Below are 15,318 nucleotides of genomic sequence, written 5' to 3'. Positions count from 1 at the left end.
TCACACAGCATTAAAATACTTCTCATAACTGCTTCTTAACTCTTGACATTTTCACAGCAGTAAAAAAGTACCGCTGGTACCCTGGCATGAACAGTTACTCCATTCAGTCTGAATGAGAAGGAAGTTGACCGATGTTAGTTACCTGACATTTTGGTTTTAAAAGGTTAAATTTTTTCCACTCAGTTTCTCCTGCAATCAATGGCAAGTGATGAATACAAGTGAAATACAGAGTTTACTGTGTTTTACAACTTGCTGCTGGCCACTTATTCTTTACATTATTTGTCCAATCTTCATTTCTGACAAGCACATTATAGAGACTCTCTTGGCCTTGGCACACCATGCTGAAGCTGTACCAGCAACACAAAGACATATTAAGAGACCATGTGCTACAACTCTGTGGCATAATCATCCAGGTGAACTCTCACGAGTAAGACCATACTTCAGCCCCTGAAATCCCTGCTCATACTACCAGGTCATTTCCATGTGTCAGACCAAACAAACTGATGTCTCAGTTAAGCTGAGGAAAAGCAATGAAAGAAAAAGTAAATGATAACCAAGTATAAAGCTGTACAAATGCAGGCCGCAGTCTGCATTACTGTAGCTGGACTGAAGTACAATGAAGATGCACTGACAAGAAGGGTAAATTCAGCAAAGCAAACCATCAAGGTTGCTCTTGCAGTGAGCACTTGATATGACGAGGAATTAATCTGAAAATGCTCTGTTTTCTTCCAGTCATCATTTACACAGGTAGTTAGAGCCAAATAATTATCTCCACAACCAGGACAGATAAATGGCATACAGAATTTGCAATGGGACCTGGAAGCAACCCATCTCAATTGATTTTCAAGTATACACTGGAGTCACCAAAAGATTTGTGGCCTTCAGTTATCAGCAAACCAAAGGTGATAATTCCAACAGGAAACAAAGCAAAACAAACAAGTCATTTTTAACATTACGCAAAATGAAGCTATGTGGTTTTCACTAACATAGGGTTTTGCTGTGCAACTAAAGCTCAGGAAGAAATTAAGCATGGGAAAGGATGTTTGCAAGTCAGCCTAGGCTGTAACCAGAAAGTTAACTCAGAGCTCTGTTAATCTGATGTGATAACTTGCGGAGAGCAGCATTATTTAGTGAGTTTACAGACAATTTGCTTAGCCAAAAAAATAGCTGGGGAAGAGTAGTGAAGACCGCAAATTCAACACATATACACAAGCAACTTCTGCCAAAATATAGTTTAAATTAGCATCTTCACATCACAATTGTCCATAATACAAAGATGAATCTCAATTAGGCTTGGCTACTAGAGCACAGCAGCTCAATGAACATACCAGCAGGTTATTACATGGGTACTACTGGTTAGCTTGTGTATTGTTGCTCATGTATTTATTTATGAAGGATATTATTTTAATAAAATTAAGAGCACATCTTGGCTCTCTTCCATGGCAGCAAAGCCAAGATAAGCTGCAGAGATGGAATTAAAAAGCCATTTCTTACTTCATGAGCATTTGGCTTGGAAAATATTAAGAATTCACATCATTACATCCAAAACCCAGCACAAGCAGCAGACTTCTGATTAGGAAGGGATACTCTGCACTAGTAAGGAGAGCACTATAGAAGTAAGGAGTAGGTAGGACTGAATCAGCAACATGCACTTGTACCCTCTATTTGTTGGTAGCTATCTCCACAGAAGGATGCAGGAACAAGCCAACTTTATCTTGCAACAAACTTGCATTTATAAAGATGACATAATGATTTAAGATGCATGTCCTGTAATAACTCAAGATATCACCTGTTCTCAAAGGTCTTCCTCATGGAGGGCTGAATACAAAAATTGTTATAGATTTCAGTGGTACAGAATCAGGTCCTAAATTAACAAGGCATTGTTTAATTATCTAAAACAATAATGAAAACTATTAATTACCAGTGGTCAATACTTATTTTGTTAAGGAAAGGGTTGGAGATGAGGACAGCATTGACAACTCATTCTTACCTCTGGATGTATAACTTCAAGGGCAGAAAATCTACCATTTCTGTTGTAGAGTACAAGCTAGGTCTGAGAGTAAGGATGATGAAACTAAAATCTACATCCACAAATCCTTCCTTATGTACAATTGTTTTGCAGAGATCTCATTAGTAACAGTCCACATGAATAGTCCTCTATAAAAGGTAGCCTCAGCACTACTGCTGAAATAGCAATTCTGTATTGTTAGATTCTGTATTGTCCTCTGTATCAAAATTTAAAGGAATTTTCCAAATTTATATGGAATGCATGCTTGAAAAATGAACACGTGAGAAGACTTGGGTAACGCAATAAACTTTCTGTAAAAATAAAAATAAAAAATCTGTACTCACACATAGGAAATACCTGCTCAGTCTGAAATGAAATGAAATAAATAAATAAATATTTACTTGGGAAGAGTGAATACATGTTTTCTTCTGCACACAAAATAAAGAGATTCCATGAGAAATTTAGAAATGAGAACCAGTAACCTAGCCTGTTGGCAAGAAACAGCATCAACGTGATTACTAAGTATCCTCTGCAAGGTTGGTACCATAGGTGGTGAGCCAGATGGCAGCCACAAGGAAGAGCAACCTCTGCCATGCCAGCTGAGATAACAGATAAAGCCTGACAGCAGTGTTCCTCCTAGGTGGCCGAAACAGAATGTACAGAACCTGTTAGCAATCTATTTAGCTGAGATCAATATTTGAATAGCAATTCAAGGGTAGCAAATGGCTAAAAAGCCATTGCATACTCTTTAGTAATTTTCACTAAATGGTTCAGCAGTGGACAGAGCAGGTTTTGAGGTTAGTGCAATGACTCTACATAGCATTGCTATAAAAAGGTAACTCCTGGATAAGGAGTTGACCGGACAGACTAGCCAATGCTTCCATTTTCTCTCAATGAATTTTTTAGTGCATGCGCTTGATGCTTTTTATGCGTCCTTAAAATATACTGACATCCTTTTGTCTACTTTTAAGACTGTATACCTTTGTCTCACATTGCTATAATTAGTTCACTTTACAACATGTTTTCCACAAGCAAATCAACCTCATCATTCCAGAAAGCTACTAATGGAAGGACTATTGTACTAAGTTGAATTCACTGAAAAGTTTTATTTTTATTTAAAAAAAAACAAACAAACAACAACAACAACAAAAGATATTCTGTCTTTTCTAAAAGAACTGTGGGATATCAGACCTTTTGCAGCGTACCAAATTAGCAAATGAACAAAACAAATTACTTGGACTATCAAATTACTTTTCAAACATATCCATCTCTGGAAGTGCTATGACAGCATTTTCTCTTTGCCTATCTTTTGCACATAAATATATGCTGTTGCAATTACAACCTAGGAGAAAGGAAGTAAGGCAAGCACAACATTAAGACTAATTCAGCAGAACTTTTCATCATGGGCATAAATTCCTCCCTACTCAGCAAAGTTTTCAAGCATATGATTAACTTGGAACACATGTTTAAATTCCCATCAACTTCACTGAGGTTCTGTGTAAGCAACAGCGGCACGCACCTAAATGCTCTGCAGAATTGGGTCCTAGGGAAGAAGATAAAGGAAACAGAAACATAAAATCTCCATCTCAACAGACTTTTACTCTTAAGGTATTAAAATGCACACATTCCACAGAAGCAAAGGTTATCCATCAACAGCAAAACTCAACATGAGAGATCAAGACCCTGTCAGCTCAAGTACACACCAGAAGAATATACTCCAGCTTTGTATGTAAGCCATTTTCTCTGATGGGCAACTGAGATCTCCAGAAGGCCACAGATATGTACCTCACTAGCGGAAGAAATAAAACAAATTAAAAAAAAAAAAAAAAAAAAAAGGAAATGTAAGATAAAATGCTTGATCCACCATTTTTTCCATACTTTTCATTAAGAAAATAAGAGCTTTTTGAAAAATGTTAATATGAAGACGAAAGGCTGCTTTTACAAAATGTTTCTTGCATAAATTTAACACAATCACATACAAGATTACCACATTTGCAGTTTTCAAGAGCCAGCCAGCCTAAATAGCCAGCCCTGACATAAAAGGTTGCCATGTTCACTGAAAGCACTGCAAGTCCTACCAGGGCTGAATTTGGCCCATTCAATCTATTTTCCATAGTAATGTCCAGATGCCAGTGTTCACAGTAGCTGGGAACTTCTCTATTAATATTCTTTCTTGCAGTCTTTACTAATGATTGGAAGAAAGACTCGAAAAAAAAACAACAAAACACACAACAATGAAAGTCAACTGACCCCTATGAAAAAATATGTAATCAACTATTTTAACTCTAACATCTAGCATTTGCTTTTATGGTACAGTGTCCAATATTTTATTTAGTTACTTATTTAAAAAGAACTGTAACCAACATTGGTAGCTAAAGAAAAAAGAAGAGACAATTGCAGTTATTCCCTGAACAGACTGCAAGAATATGGGCAGGGCTACAAGAAAATCAAAAGCACAGTAAAAACATATATATGCCACATGCTTTCTGCCATTTCCATTGAGCTCTGCAATTTTCAGGTGTCATAGAAGCATGGACAGAGAAAATAACACAGATGAAAAAAATTACCATGTTGATCTACACCACTGTGTAATACCATTTTAAAGTCACTAAATAAAGTTAATCTCACAGAGAAAATTATGGCTATCATGCATCAGATGGTGATGTCTTTCTCTGGACCTCATACCAAGAGAGCAAAATAAATAAGAAAACCACACCAAACCAAAAAAAAAATAACAACAAAACCACCCTCAAAAACAGAAATGCATTAGGAGGTAACTTTAAAAGACAGAAAACCAATCAAGGACTTATTAAATTAGTGGTCAATTGGGGTTTGCCTTTTTCCTTCAAGTATTATAAATAGTGCTAATGTTGACATATATCTTTTCAAAGCAACCAGTGGTATATGTCACCCAAAGGTATAATCACAATTACTATGCTTCCAAAGGGACAAAAGTATTTTATGCCAAGCTTGCATGCCAGTATTTCTCCAAAGCTACTTGTTAGTCACTTATACAATGACAGCTTGACTGTACTTTGTCATGATATGCTACCCACACAGTCACTGTTTTTTTTTTTTTTTTTGTATGTATTTTTATTTTATTTATTTATTTTAAAGAGTTGTTAACATGCAAACCTGATACAGTCTCTGAAACCTCTCCCCAGGAAAGGGGAGTTTGTATTCTGGGCAGTTTCGTGGCATTTTTTCCCCTGCAACGGTCCGGCTACACACTAGCTACGTGCTTCATTCACACCCCCACCCTCGTCCTATAAGGCTAAAACAGAACAAAGGTTCTACTTGTGCTCCCCGTGACAAAACCAGAATAAATTATGTCTTGCTCTGTCGTTCCAGCAAGCTGGTTAATTGCATTTGTTTCATGTATCTCCAAACAGCCTGGTACATTAATTACATTCTGTAACACCAAGCTCCTCTGATTCTCTCTGTCACTTCCACTGAGCACTTTAATTGTCTTCCTTCTAGCTATGTATAATTTTAAACGCTTACTAATAATTACATTTCTATAGCCTGATGTTTTCAGTTTGTATACAAAGGTACCTCTGAGAGGGGTGGCCTTAAAGTTGTGAATCAAAATATGCTACAGTAGGGTAAAAAAAAGAATACCCATAAAACCATGACCATGCTGACAGATGCAAATGTTCTACTATACTCTTTCACAGTTTGGACTTCCTTCTGCTTAGCATGTACATACATTAGGCAAAACCCATTTTCCTATCGGTAGACCAAACCAAAGGTTAAACTGCATAGTTTATTATGCCAGCAGAGTAAAGCACCGCTTCAGTGTCTCTCCCTTCTCAGCTCTTTTGCCTCCCTACTTGCTGGGGGTGGGGGGAGATGATAGGAGGGGCAGAACTACCCAAAGCAGCCTGTAACTGCAAACAATAATCCTAGAGCCCTCGCTTAAGGGCTGACACGGTCAATGCTGCAAGCAGTAGCTTCCTGGAACAAAGTTTTTTCTCACCGGCAGAAATAGCCAGGGTCCCAGAGCCTAAACTCACCCGCAGCCTGACAGACTGCTTAGAGATGCAAATACTCGGTGGCAGGAGGGCTGCCAAACATTTGATCCCAGCACACGCACATGCAGGACCGTGCAGATGCTTGCTTTCTACTTGTGTGCTTGAGCTACAGTAATGCATTTAACGTCGATGCTGCAGAACAGCGCCAGCCCCCACTCCCAAAGAGAATTTACCCTTGCGCTGAAGTTTCCGCCCTACCAAAGCGTGCCTCCCCTAAAATGCTCCTTTATATCCCCTCAGCCACTCCCTGAACTTGAAAACTGCCAGAAGCATGGCAGAGCCAACCCAAAAGAGGAGGGAAAAGACACCAGAATAAAAAATAAAATAAAAATAAATAAGAAAACCCAGCACAACAACGCCTTCCCCCCTAGCGCTCCTACCCCTCACGACCACGCTCTCTGGGGGCAGCCCATAACGGAGGGGGGAAGGACATGGTGTCGGGGGGCAGATTAAGGCCGGGGGGGGCATGTGGTGTCGGGGAGACCCCCCAACCCCCCGGCCGCACCTGCCCGACCCCGCGGGGCATGGGGGCAGTGTCGTGCCGTGCCAAAGGAGGCGTTTAGGGACTCTGGAAAGTGGCCAATTCGCCTCACCTGGAGCGGAAGCACAGCTAGCCGATTTATTTCATCAGCTGGCTCTCCCGCTGGAAAGTTTAACAATAAGAGGAGGCAAAGTAACGCCAGGTACAGCGGCTCCCTGCCTCGCCGTTCTCCTCCCCGCTTCCCTACCACCACCAGCACCGCGAAATAGGAGATTTAGCACGGGGATTTTTCCCCTTCCCCGCTTCCTCAAGCCGATATTCTACCATTCCTACACTACTTTTCCATTGAGTTAGCAGATGGGAAGGGCTGCTTATTGGAAACATATTCTCCATCCCCCCACGCCCCCCCTCCCGCCCCCAAATGCCATTTTTATACCAGAAACAAAGTTAAGGCTCTGTAACGCTAAAGCTCATAATGCTGTCCATGTGCTGTCCCAAATCAGCTTCAGATGAAGGGGGATTGTGCACAGAAGGGCATAGCTAAAACAAGCCAACTTACCATAGACTTGAAAAAATGCAAATCCAACGAGCAGGAGTGGCGTCAGCAGACCCATTTTGACATATTAAAAGCAATCCCGATCGTTTGCGAGACCAATTCCACAGAGATCCAAAGAAAAGAAGAAAAAAAAGGAAAAAAAAGTATCCAAAGCCAGCGAGACGCAGGGTCCAAAAGTTTTCAGTTTCCTAGCAGCTACTTAGAGCGGAAAGGGAAGCCTGGAAGCGAAAAGCTGCAGATGGGAAGGTCTTGAGTGTGCCACTTTTAGATCCATACAGATTAGAGCAGGGAGCGAGCTCCGAAGGCTTCTGCTTTGCACACACGCTCCTTCCTAAACTCCCCCCAATCCAGCCCGAGCAGGGGAATTATTCACGTGTGTCTAAGCCCCTCTTTAGGATCCATGGCAATCCAAACGCCAGCTCTTTCTTCCGAGGACAAGGAGAGGCTCTGAGAGAGGACCTGATTCCTAGAAAGTGTTCCGCAAACTTCCCGGCACTTTGCAGGAAAACCATTGGCTCTGTTCGGCTATTTTGCTTGCCTCTCTCCCTCCCCCTACCCCTTTTCCTTTCTCTCTCTCTCTCTCTCTCCCCCAAATCAGTTCAAGCTGCGGAGTTTCTCACTTAACTTCCATAATAGGAACGCCTAGGCAATGTGCTACAGGAGGGACCGGCTTTCTCAGCATCCCCTGCGAAGCAAGCCGCCTCTCTCCCCTGCACCTCCCTCCTCACTGGAAACCCGAGCGGGAACTGCCGGAGGGCAGCAACTCCGCCGGGGAGCCGCTGCTGCCGCTGTGGCAGCGGGGGGCGTGCGGCTGGGGGCGCGGGGACCTCCCGGGCGGCCCCGGCAGCCCGGCGACCGCCTCAGCCTCGCCTCAGCCTCTCCCCTGCCGCCGCCTCCGCCTCCCGCCGCCGCGGACACCCCGGGCTGGCGGGGAGAGGGAGAGAGAGGGAGGAGAATGAGCGCGGCGGCTCCCGCGGCTGCCTGCCGAGGGGAGGCTGCGGGGTGGGGACTAAAGCGCTGCGCCCCGCACCCACGCGGCAGCGGCGGGCGGGCACCGGGCACGGGCTCCGCGATCGTGGGCGAGCGGCTGGGGCTGCTCCGCGCCTCGCTCCCCCGCACGCTGGCCAGGCAGCCCCCGGGCTGGGGGATGAATAACGCCACACGGGGCACCGCCGAGCGCCCCTTCCCTCGCACCCCGTGCCCCTTCTCACACCCCTGCCTCGCACCCCCCCTCCCGCCCCCCAGCACCGCCCGCTGGCGGCAGAGCCCCCGGGAAGGGGCGAGTCCCGCCGGGCAGGGAGGGAGCGCGCGGCACCGAGGGGACCCCCGCGGCCGCAGCCGTTGGCGGGCCGGCGGGGAAGCGCCGCACGGTGAAGCGCGGGCGCCCCCTACCGGCCGCCGGAGGGGAACGGCCGCTGCCTCCCGTAGCGGCGGGCGGGCGGGCGGGGCAGCAGCGCCCAGCGGCGGCCGCCTCGCCTCAGGTCGCCACGCGTGGCCGTGGCCGTGAGGGGGGATCTGTGAGTGGGAGGAGGGACGGGGAGCCTTTGCTGCCGCCGAGAAGGTGGAAGAAGGACGGTGGCACGGAACTTTTCCAGAGAAACCCCTCAGATACGAGGGTAGTGCATTTAGCTACCATATGTATATATATATATATATATGTATACACACACATATATACACAATATATACACGTGTGTATATATATACACACACATATACACCATAACCATCAACGTCCCTCTTCAATATATATATAATATATAATATATAATATATAATAATATATAATATATAATATATAATATATGATTATTTTGGACAACGACACTAGGTAAAAATTAATCGCTGAATGAAAAGGTGACAGTTGTGCTTTGCTGCACTAGGGTGTGAGCAGGGCTACCTAAAGAGGAGGGAACACTTCATACGTCTTAGGCAACTAATCCAAAATATTTTTTCTTTTATCGAGTCTCTTGCTTTTTATTTTGCATACGCTAGAAATATCTATATAATAGAGATTCTTTAAGTAAGTTCTTCATGTAGAAGATACAAACCATATTCCTGCAAACCACACACTGCCCACGCATATGCCAATAAATGATCTGCAAGTTATTTCTTATCCAGTTGTTGTGTAATCAGTGACAAATATTGCCAAAAGTGACAGTGTGAGAGGTTTGTAGTGTTTTAAGTGCCCAAGAAGATTCTTGCTCTTCCATACAAAGCCAGCAGACACCTCCAAAGCCTCTTTATGCAAACCAGGGAACAATGTCCTCTGATACTTACAGTATGCCCAGTAGATAAATAGATATTAATATGCCTGAAGACTACCTTGTGATGAAGGCTGTAATTAAAGCTAACCGTGGTAAGGTGATCAAAATGGTATTCTTTGTCTGCGTGCTTGTGAATTGGCAAAACCAGAAAACCATAAATCACCTGCCTAACAGCGATGTGTGTAATATGAAATATTAAAGAATATTTCCCTTTTCAGTGGACATTTCAAGGACACTGTTCATGAAAATGCTGGTTTGTTTATTACAGAATTTAAAATCGGAAATAGTTATGCACTGTAGAGATCTTTTTGTGGTTCTCAAATAAATTTAAGATAAATTTAATAACAGCTGATGCAGACCAGAACACTTGGTAGATGTATACAGTCTTTAAAACCCTTAGGTACAGAGGTACCTGTAAAAGGGCATAATGACTCATATAAACATTCTAAGGGAAATCAATGGGCTATTCATTATAGCTGCCTCTGTTTTATTCATTCACTTCTACAGAATATCACTTTGCAAAGCTTTGAAAAGTTTCAGCCAAATTTAATCAAGTATTTTTAAGTATAAATTTGCCTGTATTTACTTCAGCGTGTGTTTTGTTGTCGTTGTTGTTGTTTGCTTGTTTGTTTTCCTTTGAAAAAAGTTAACAGTCCTCTGAAATGGATAGCAGAGTCTGAAAGAGTTGAGAAACTGGCTTTTGTGTTGGTTACTGTTTGCTCAAATCGAGAAAATGGGGCTATGTTTGAATAGTGTGCAAAACAAAGCCAAAAAAATGAAATGTCATATGGAGATCCTGCTGGAGGGGAATAGTTGAGGTTTACATGTGTTACAGCTTACAAGCACATGACATGTCACAGATGAGAGTCACTGGCTTATGAGCATAGTTCGCTTGGAACAGCATTTGCTTCCATTATGAGATGTAGTCCAGATACAAGAATTAAAAACAGTTTGCTTCTCTCTCTTGTCTTTCAGTAACCTCCTATGAACATGGTCAACTAGACAGATGTTCTTTGCGTGAACAGCAAAGCCTCTACAGGGGAAGTGCATGTGCCAACTCTTTGTTTGGCTATGAACAATATGCCACCTGATGAAATACTTATGTAAGCAGGATGAGGAAAAGACATGTCAGTATTGGCACACATAAATCTTCAGTTCAAAGAGTGTTGTTGAGGTGGGACTTTGAAACAAGGAAATTACACGGTAAGATTGCCCTGATTCATATGAAGGGCATTCAACAAATGAAGCAGGACTAATTTAGCAAAACAACGGTAAGATCAGATATATGACAGCAGTAAAAGCAAAAGTTTCATTGCTTCTACCTTGGATTCCTATGCTAATGTATTAAAATATTTTATATGAGAATCAGATCTAGTGTTTAAAGTAAGTGTTGTAACAGTAGTACTCTTTTCAGGTGAACTCCACCATTCATAGCATTTTTCTTCTAAACCAATAGTAAAACTTCCAACCATTTATAACATAATGTTACAAATACATATAATATATTCTACCTGCTGGTTGCCATAAAAAAGCTTTTGTTATCCACTTAAAGGGGAGAGGATGACTTGAAATGGATTATATATAATTTATTCCAAATACTAGAGCTACTTACCCAGGAATTGCTTGAAGTGGCTAGAGATTTTTAATACCTAGTAATATGCTCGATATGTGATGGCCATTCGTGGGCCACTACTTTAAATTAGAATCTGGTCTTTTTAGATTCTGGAGTAAATACAACTCCAGAGGATAACTGAGAATATCTAATGTTAGGCTGCCTCAGAAACACAAGAACAAAAGGGGAAAGATGCTCAATACGCATTAAACTTCCAGGATAATATACTTTTTTGTTCCTCTGCCACCAGTGGCTCCTGTGCTATTCTGTTCCAGGTCACCAGGTTCTGATGTCATCAGACTACTGAATACATGATGAGAGAACAGGATTCATAGTTTTTAATCCTTATAAATGCTGAAACATGGGTGTTACTCCTGCTCCAGGCAATGGGATCTTCCATACAAAGACTGGACGCTGGAAAGTAGTTGAAGAACTCAGTCCAGAAAAAGCTGATGTGTTGGTAAAGAGAGTATAAGCACTGTAGCTAGATCTTTCTCATGGAAGGACCCTGAAAATTAGTTTTTCTGCTGTACTGGCTATCACAGGTTTGTCTAACCTCCTTTGCTAGAACAACTTCTGTGGTTCATGTGGAGGAAAGAAAAATGATGGGCATGAGAGGCATATTTTTTATTCTCTATTGCACACCTATCTCTTGCAGTGCAGAGGACCACCTTCTGCTTCAATAGTAAGGTTCCTGACTTCAGATTGTTCCTACAGGAATCACAGAATCACAAATTATTGAGTTTCCCACATTGGGGGAAATCGCAGGGGTCAGCACACTCGGAGTGCAGGGGATGAGCCTCGCCCTGGGAAAACCATCTGCCTGATCACGGTGTCTCCCCTGCCAGGAATTCCAGCCAAACAACATTTAGGAACCCTGTTTTGAAACCTCCTGATCTTTGTTAGCTTCTCTGCACTATATTTAATTACTAGTACAGATAACTGTTCACCACAATGATCTGTACTGTTGGTAAGTAAATATTTTGTAAATTAAATTATTACAAGTTTTTTGATATACATCATATGCTCCTTTTAAGTTTTGCATCCACAGCTCATTAAATGTGCAAAAGCTGGTAACAGAAAGATGATACGGATTCCTGACAATTTTAAAAACAACCTCACCTAAAATAAATTCTACTTGATTCTTTTATTTTTAACTGAGATTCAGAGTAGGCAATGAAGCACAAATATTTATATGATAGTTAAAATGTTACCATGTAAAGATTTTGTAGATCGTATTTTCTGTTTCTTCTACGGATGTACTTTTACTGCCCAAAGAAAAAGATAGCAACTCACACTTTGCAGCTCAGTAAAAAATTCAAGAAAGTAGAGAAATAATACATAGTTTAAAAAAATAAAATAAAATGGACTAAATAAAAACAGGGTCAGATTTCTTCTTTCTGGGGGCAGAGGACAGAGTTGAAAGGCAAGCTTTTCTAATCTAGCCGTGACATTCATAAAACAATTGATAATTTTACTGCTGCGTGAAACACGTCTACGTTTTTCTTTTGAGAAAAATATGGCAGCACACCATCCTTTGATATATCCAGAGCTGGGATTGGAAAGATTAACATCTTTATAGTAAAGGACCAAGAACAGTACATTAGAAATACATGACTTACTATAGTAGTGGCTGAATCTCAGAACCTATAGTGTGAAGACTACAATGCCTATCATAATCATAGGCACTAAAACTGTTTCAAAGTTGTTGTGATTGGTATGGACTTGTATAGACTTGCATAGAGCAGATGGAACCAGACTGTTTTCAGAGGTACATGGGGACGGGACAAGAGGCAATGAACAGCAGCTGCAATATGGGAAGGTTCTAGTTAGACATCAGGAAACAAATTTTTTATTATTTTTATTTTTATTTTATTAATTATTATTATTAGTATTAGTATTAGTATTAGTATTATTACCACCATGAGGACAGTGAAGCAGGTGCCTAAGGGGGCTGTGGAGTCACCATAACTGGAGGTGTTAAAAACTTAATCAGACAATGATACAGACATTGAAGTTGAGCCTGCTTTGATTTGGATTAGATGATATCCAGAGGTCTTCTGACTAATTTTCTAAAGTTCCATGATTCTATGACAAGCATTACTGGCAAAATTCTGAATATGCATGTCCTCTTGTTTGACAGTGAATAACAAGGTCTTTTGTTCGAGAACTATGTGCTAAAATGTCCAGTTGTCCAAACTTCTCTTATAAAATCATGTAAAACTGCACACACAAGCTACAAATACACAAGCTACAAAATAATTGCTTGATTTTTCTCTGATTTAAGCCATTTCTGTTGCAATGCTAGAAGCCTTTCCTGAGTGACTCCTATGTAGACTACACAGTGAATATTACAGGAATAGCTGATCATTTCTTGCTTTCTTGCAATTAGAAACACTTCCCTTTGCAACTGCAGTATGTAAAAATAATAATCTTTTACCAAGTGTGGTAAGTGGCACAAAAACCTTATGGCTCTCCCTACGCTGCAGGCTGTAGCAGGGGTTCATTATTTGCAGCAGGACACAGTGGGTCCCTTCCAATCTTTACACAGACTATGTCTAGCCATGTCTAGCATATCCTACGTGTCAGGGATTTCCTCTTACACAATAGTATTTCCACAGTATCAGTATGGCTCTACATCTCCCATTCGTAACAAAGAATGTGAGTATTCCTGCCTGGTACGTAAAGATCTTCCATTCCCTCTCTCACATACAGGACTGTGTAAGTCATGCATGTTTAACTAATGAAGGAAAAGTCAATTACTATATATGATGTTTTGAGATAAAGTGCCAGCCTACATAAATATGGACATCAGAGATATACTCTGTCAACTACAAATACAATAAGACTCCAAGAATTATTTCACTTATTCATTTGATAATGTAGTGATCTACTCACTCATTATTCTTTATTAAAAGTTAACAAACTCTGCCCTCATTTACATACAAGAAAATAAAACCATTTCTAATTGACAGGTTAAGTTTAATTTTAAATGACAATTTAGATTTCCAGAGGGCGTAAGACAGACGTATCATTTAAAAAAGCACATTCTAAATGAAGAACTGGAAGAGGATAAGATCTCACCTTGTGTACATGAGAGTTAGAAAGGTGAAGTTCTCACAAAAGGAATGTATTCTATCACAGTGTAATCAGACTCATTCATACACCAATAAGTATAATTGCTCCACCCTCATCCTGGTTACAGCTAGGATAGAGTTAATTTTCCTCCTAGTAGCTGGTAGGGTGCTATGTTTTGGATTAGGATGAGAAGAGCATTGATAACACACTGATGTTTTAATCATTGCAGAGCAGTGCTTACACTAAGCCAAGGACTTTTCAGCTTCTCGCTCTGTCCTGCCAGCGGGCAGGCTAGAGGTGCAGCAGGAGCTGGGAGGGGACAGACCCAGGACAGCTGACCCAAACTGGCCAAAGGCCAGTTTGATTCCATACCATATGGCATCATGCTAAAGCTAAACAATATATAGGGATAGCTAGCCGGGGTGGGGGGGGCTGGTTGCTCGGGGATGGGATGGGCATCGGTCAGCGGGTGGTGAGGAATTTCATTGTGCATCACTTATTTCATACACACTATTAGTAGTAGTACTATTATTATTATTTATTTTTTTTCCCCGTCTTAATAAACTGTCTCTACCTCAACTCACAGGCTCCATTTTCCTTGTTTCTCTCCCCCATCCCAGAGAGGGAGGGGGAAGGGTGAGTAAACGGCTGTGTGGTGCTTAGCTGCCGGCTGGGTTAAACCACAACAACCCTGAGCTTGAAGGAACAGAAAATCAAGCAATACAGCAACACAACATTTATAGCTGTACACGATACACAAGTAACTGTTAAACTAAACACCATGCTCCTATTTAATTGTATTATAAATAACATGCTAATGCTATCATTAAGTGACATATGTCACATTTTCAGTAACAACTGCATATTGACAGCCAACAACATTAGTCAACAATATTTACACTTCAATTACAGCTTTTAAAATGGAAATATGTAACTATATATGTACACAAGTTGTTAATGGGGCAGAAGTTCGTACAAGGAGATCCATATGTGCATGTCCATTTTGCAGATACCCATTTGTAAGTGGGCAAATATTCTTAATGATAAGAAGTTTAATAGTATAGGAAACAAGATTTATGATGTCATTAATAATTCACCTTCATCTTTCAAGAAGAGCAGTACTGAAAATTCTAATAGACACAAACCAGTTGTCTTTTGATCTTAAATGATTTTTGAATTTAGTTGGATTTTATAGCTATGATCTATAGAAGTCAGACTACTGAATTCCCTTTGTTATCTCTGGCCTTCATAGTGTCAATGGCATGGATAGGTTATTGCTTAG

At 41.2% G+C, this 15,318-nt stretch overlaps 1 protein-coding gene and 1 pseudogene across 22 annotated transcripts in view; both read right to left on the bottom strand.

Annotated features, from left to right (window-relative positions):
- Positions 1-15,318, bottom strand: part of ROBO2 (roundabout guidance receptor 2) — a 625,847-nt gene that overhangs the window by 456,372 nt on the left and 154,157 nt on the right. For 4 of the 22 annotated variants that reach the window (XM_068690919.1, XM_068691048.1, XM_068690929.1 and 1 more), the window contains exon 1: positions 7,083-8,084. The exons of 2 other annotated variants lie outside the window; for them this stretch is intronic. In XM_068690919.1, the coding sequence (XP_068547020.1) occupies positions 7,083-7,137 (55 nt within the window). In that variant the 5' untranslated portion in view covers positions 7,138-8,084. Of the gene's footprint in view, positions 1-7,082; positions 8,085-15,318 lie in introns of those variants that run through there. 16 more of the 22 variants (XM_068690910.1, XM_068691042.1, XM_068690972.1 and 13 more) reach the window with 5 other exon arrangements.
- Positions 11,663-11,810, bottom strand: LOC137850376 (U1 spliceosomal RNA; annotated as a pseudogene).

Source organism: Anas acuta, chromosome 1, assembly GCF_963932015.1.
Source record: "Anas acuta chromosome 1, bAnaAcu1.1, whole genome shotgun sequence".
NCBI classification, from domain to species: domain Eukaryota; kingdom Metazoa; phylum Chordata; class Aves; order Anseriformes; family Anatidae; genus Anas; species Anas acuta.
Note: the sequence above shows the minus strand (reverse complement) of the source record. Positions and strands in the feature narration are given on the sequence as shown.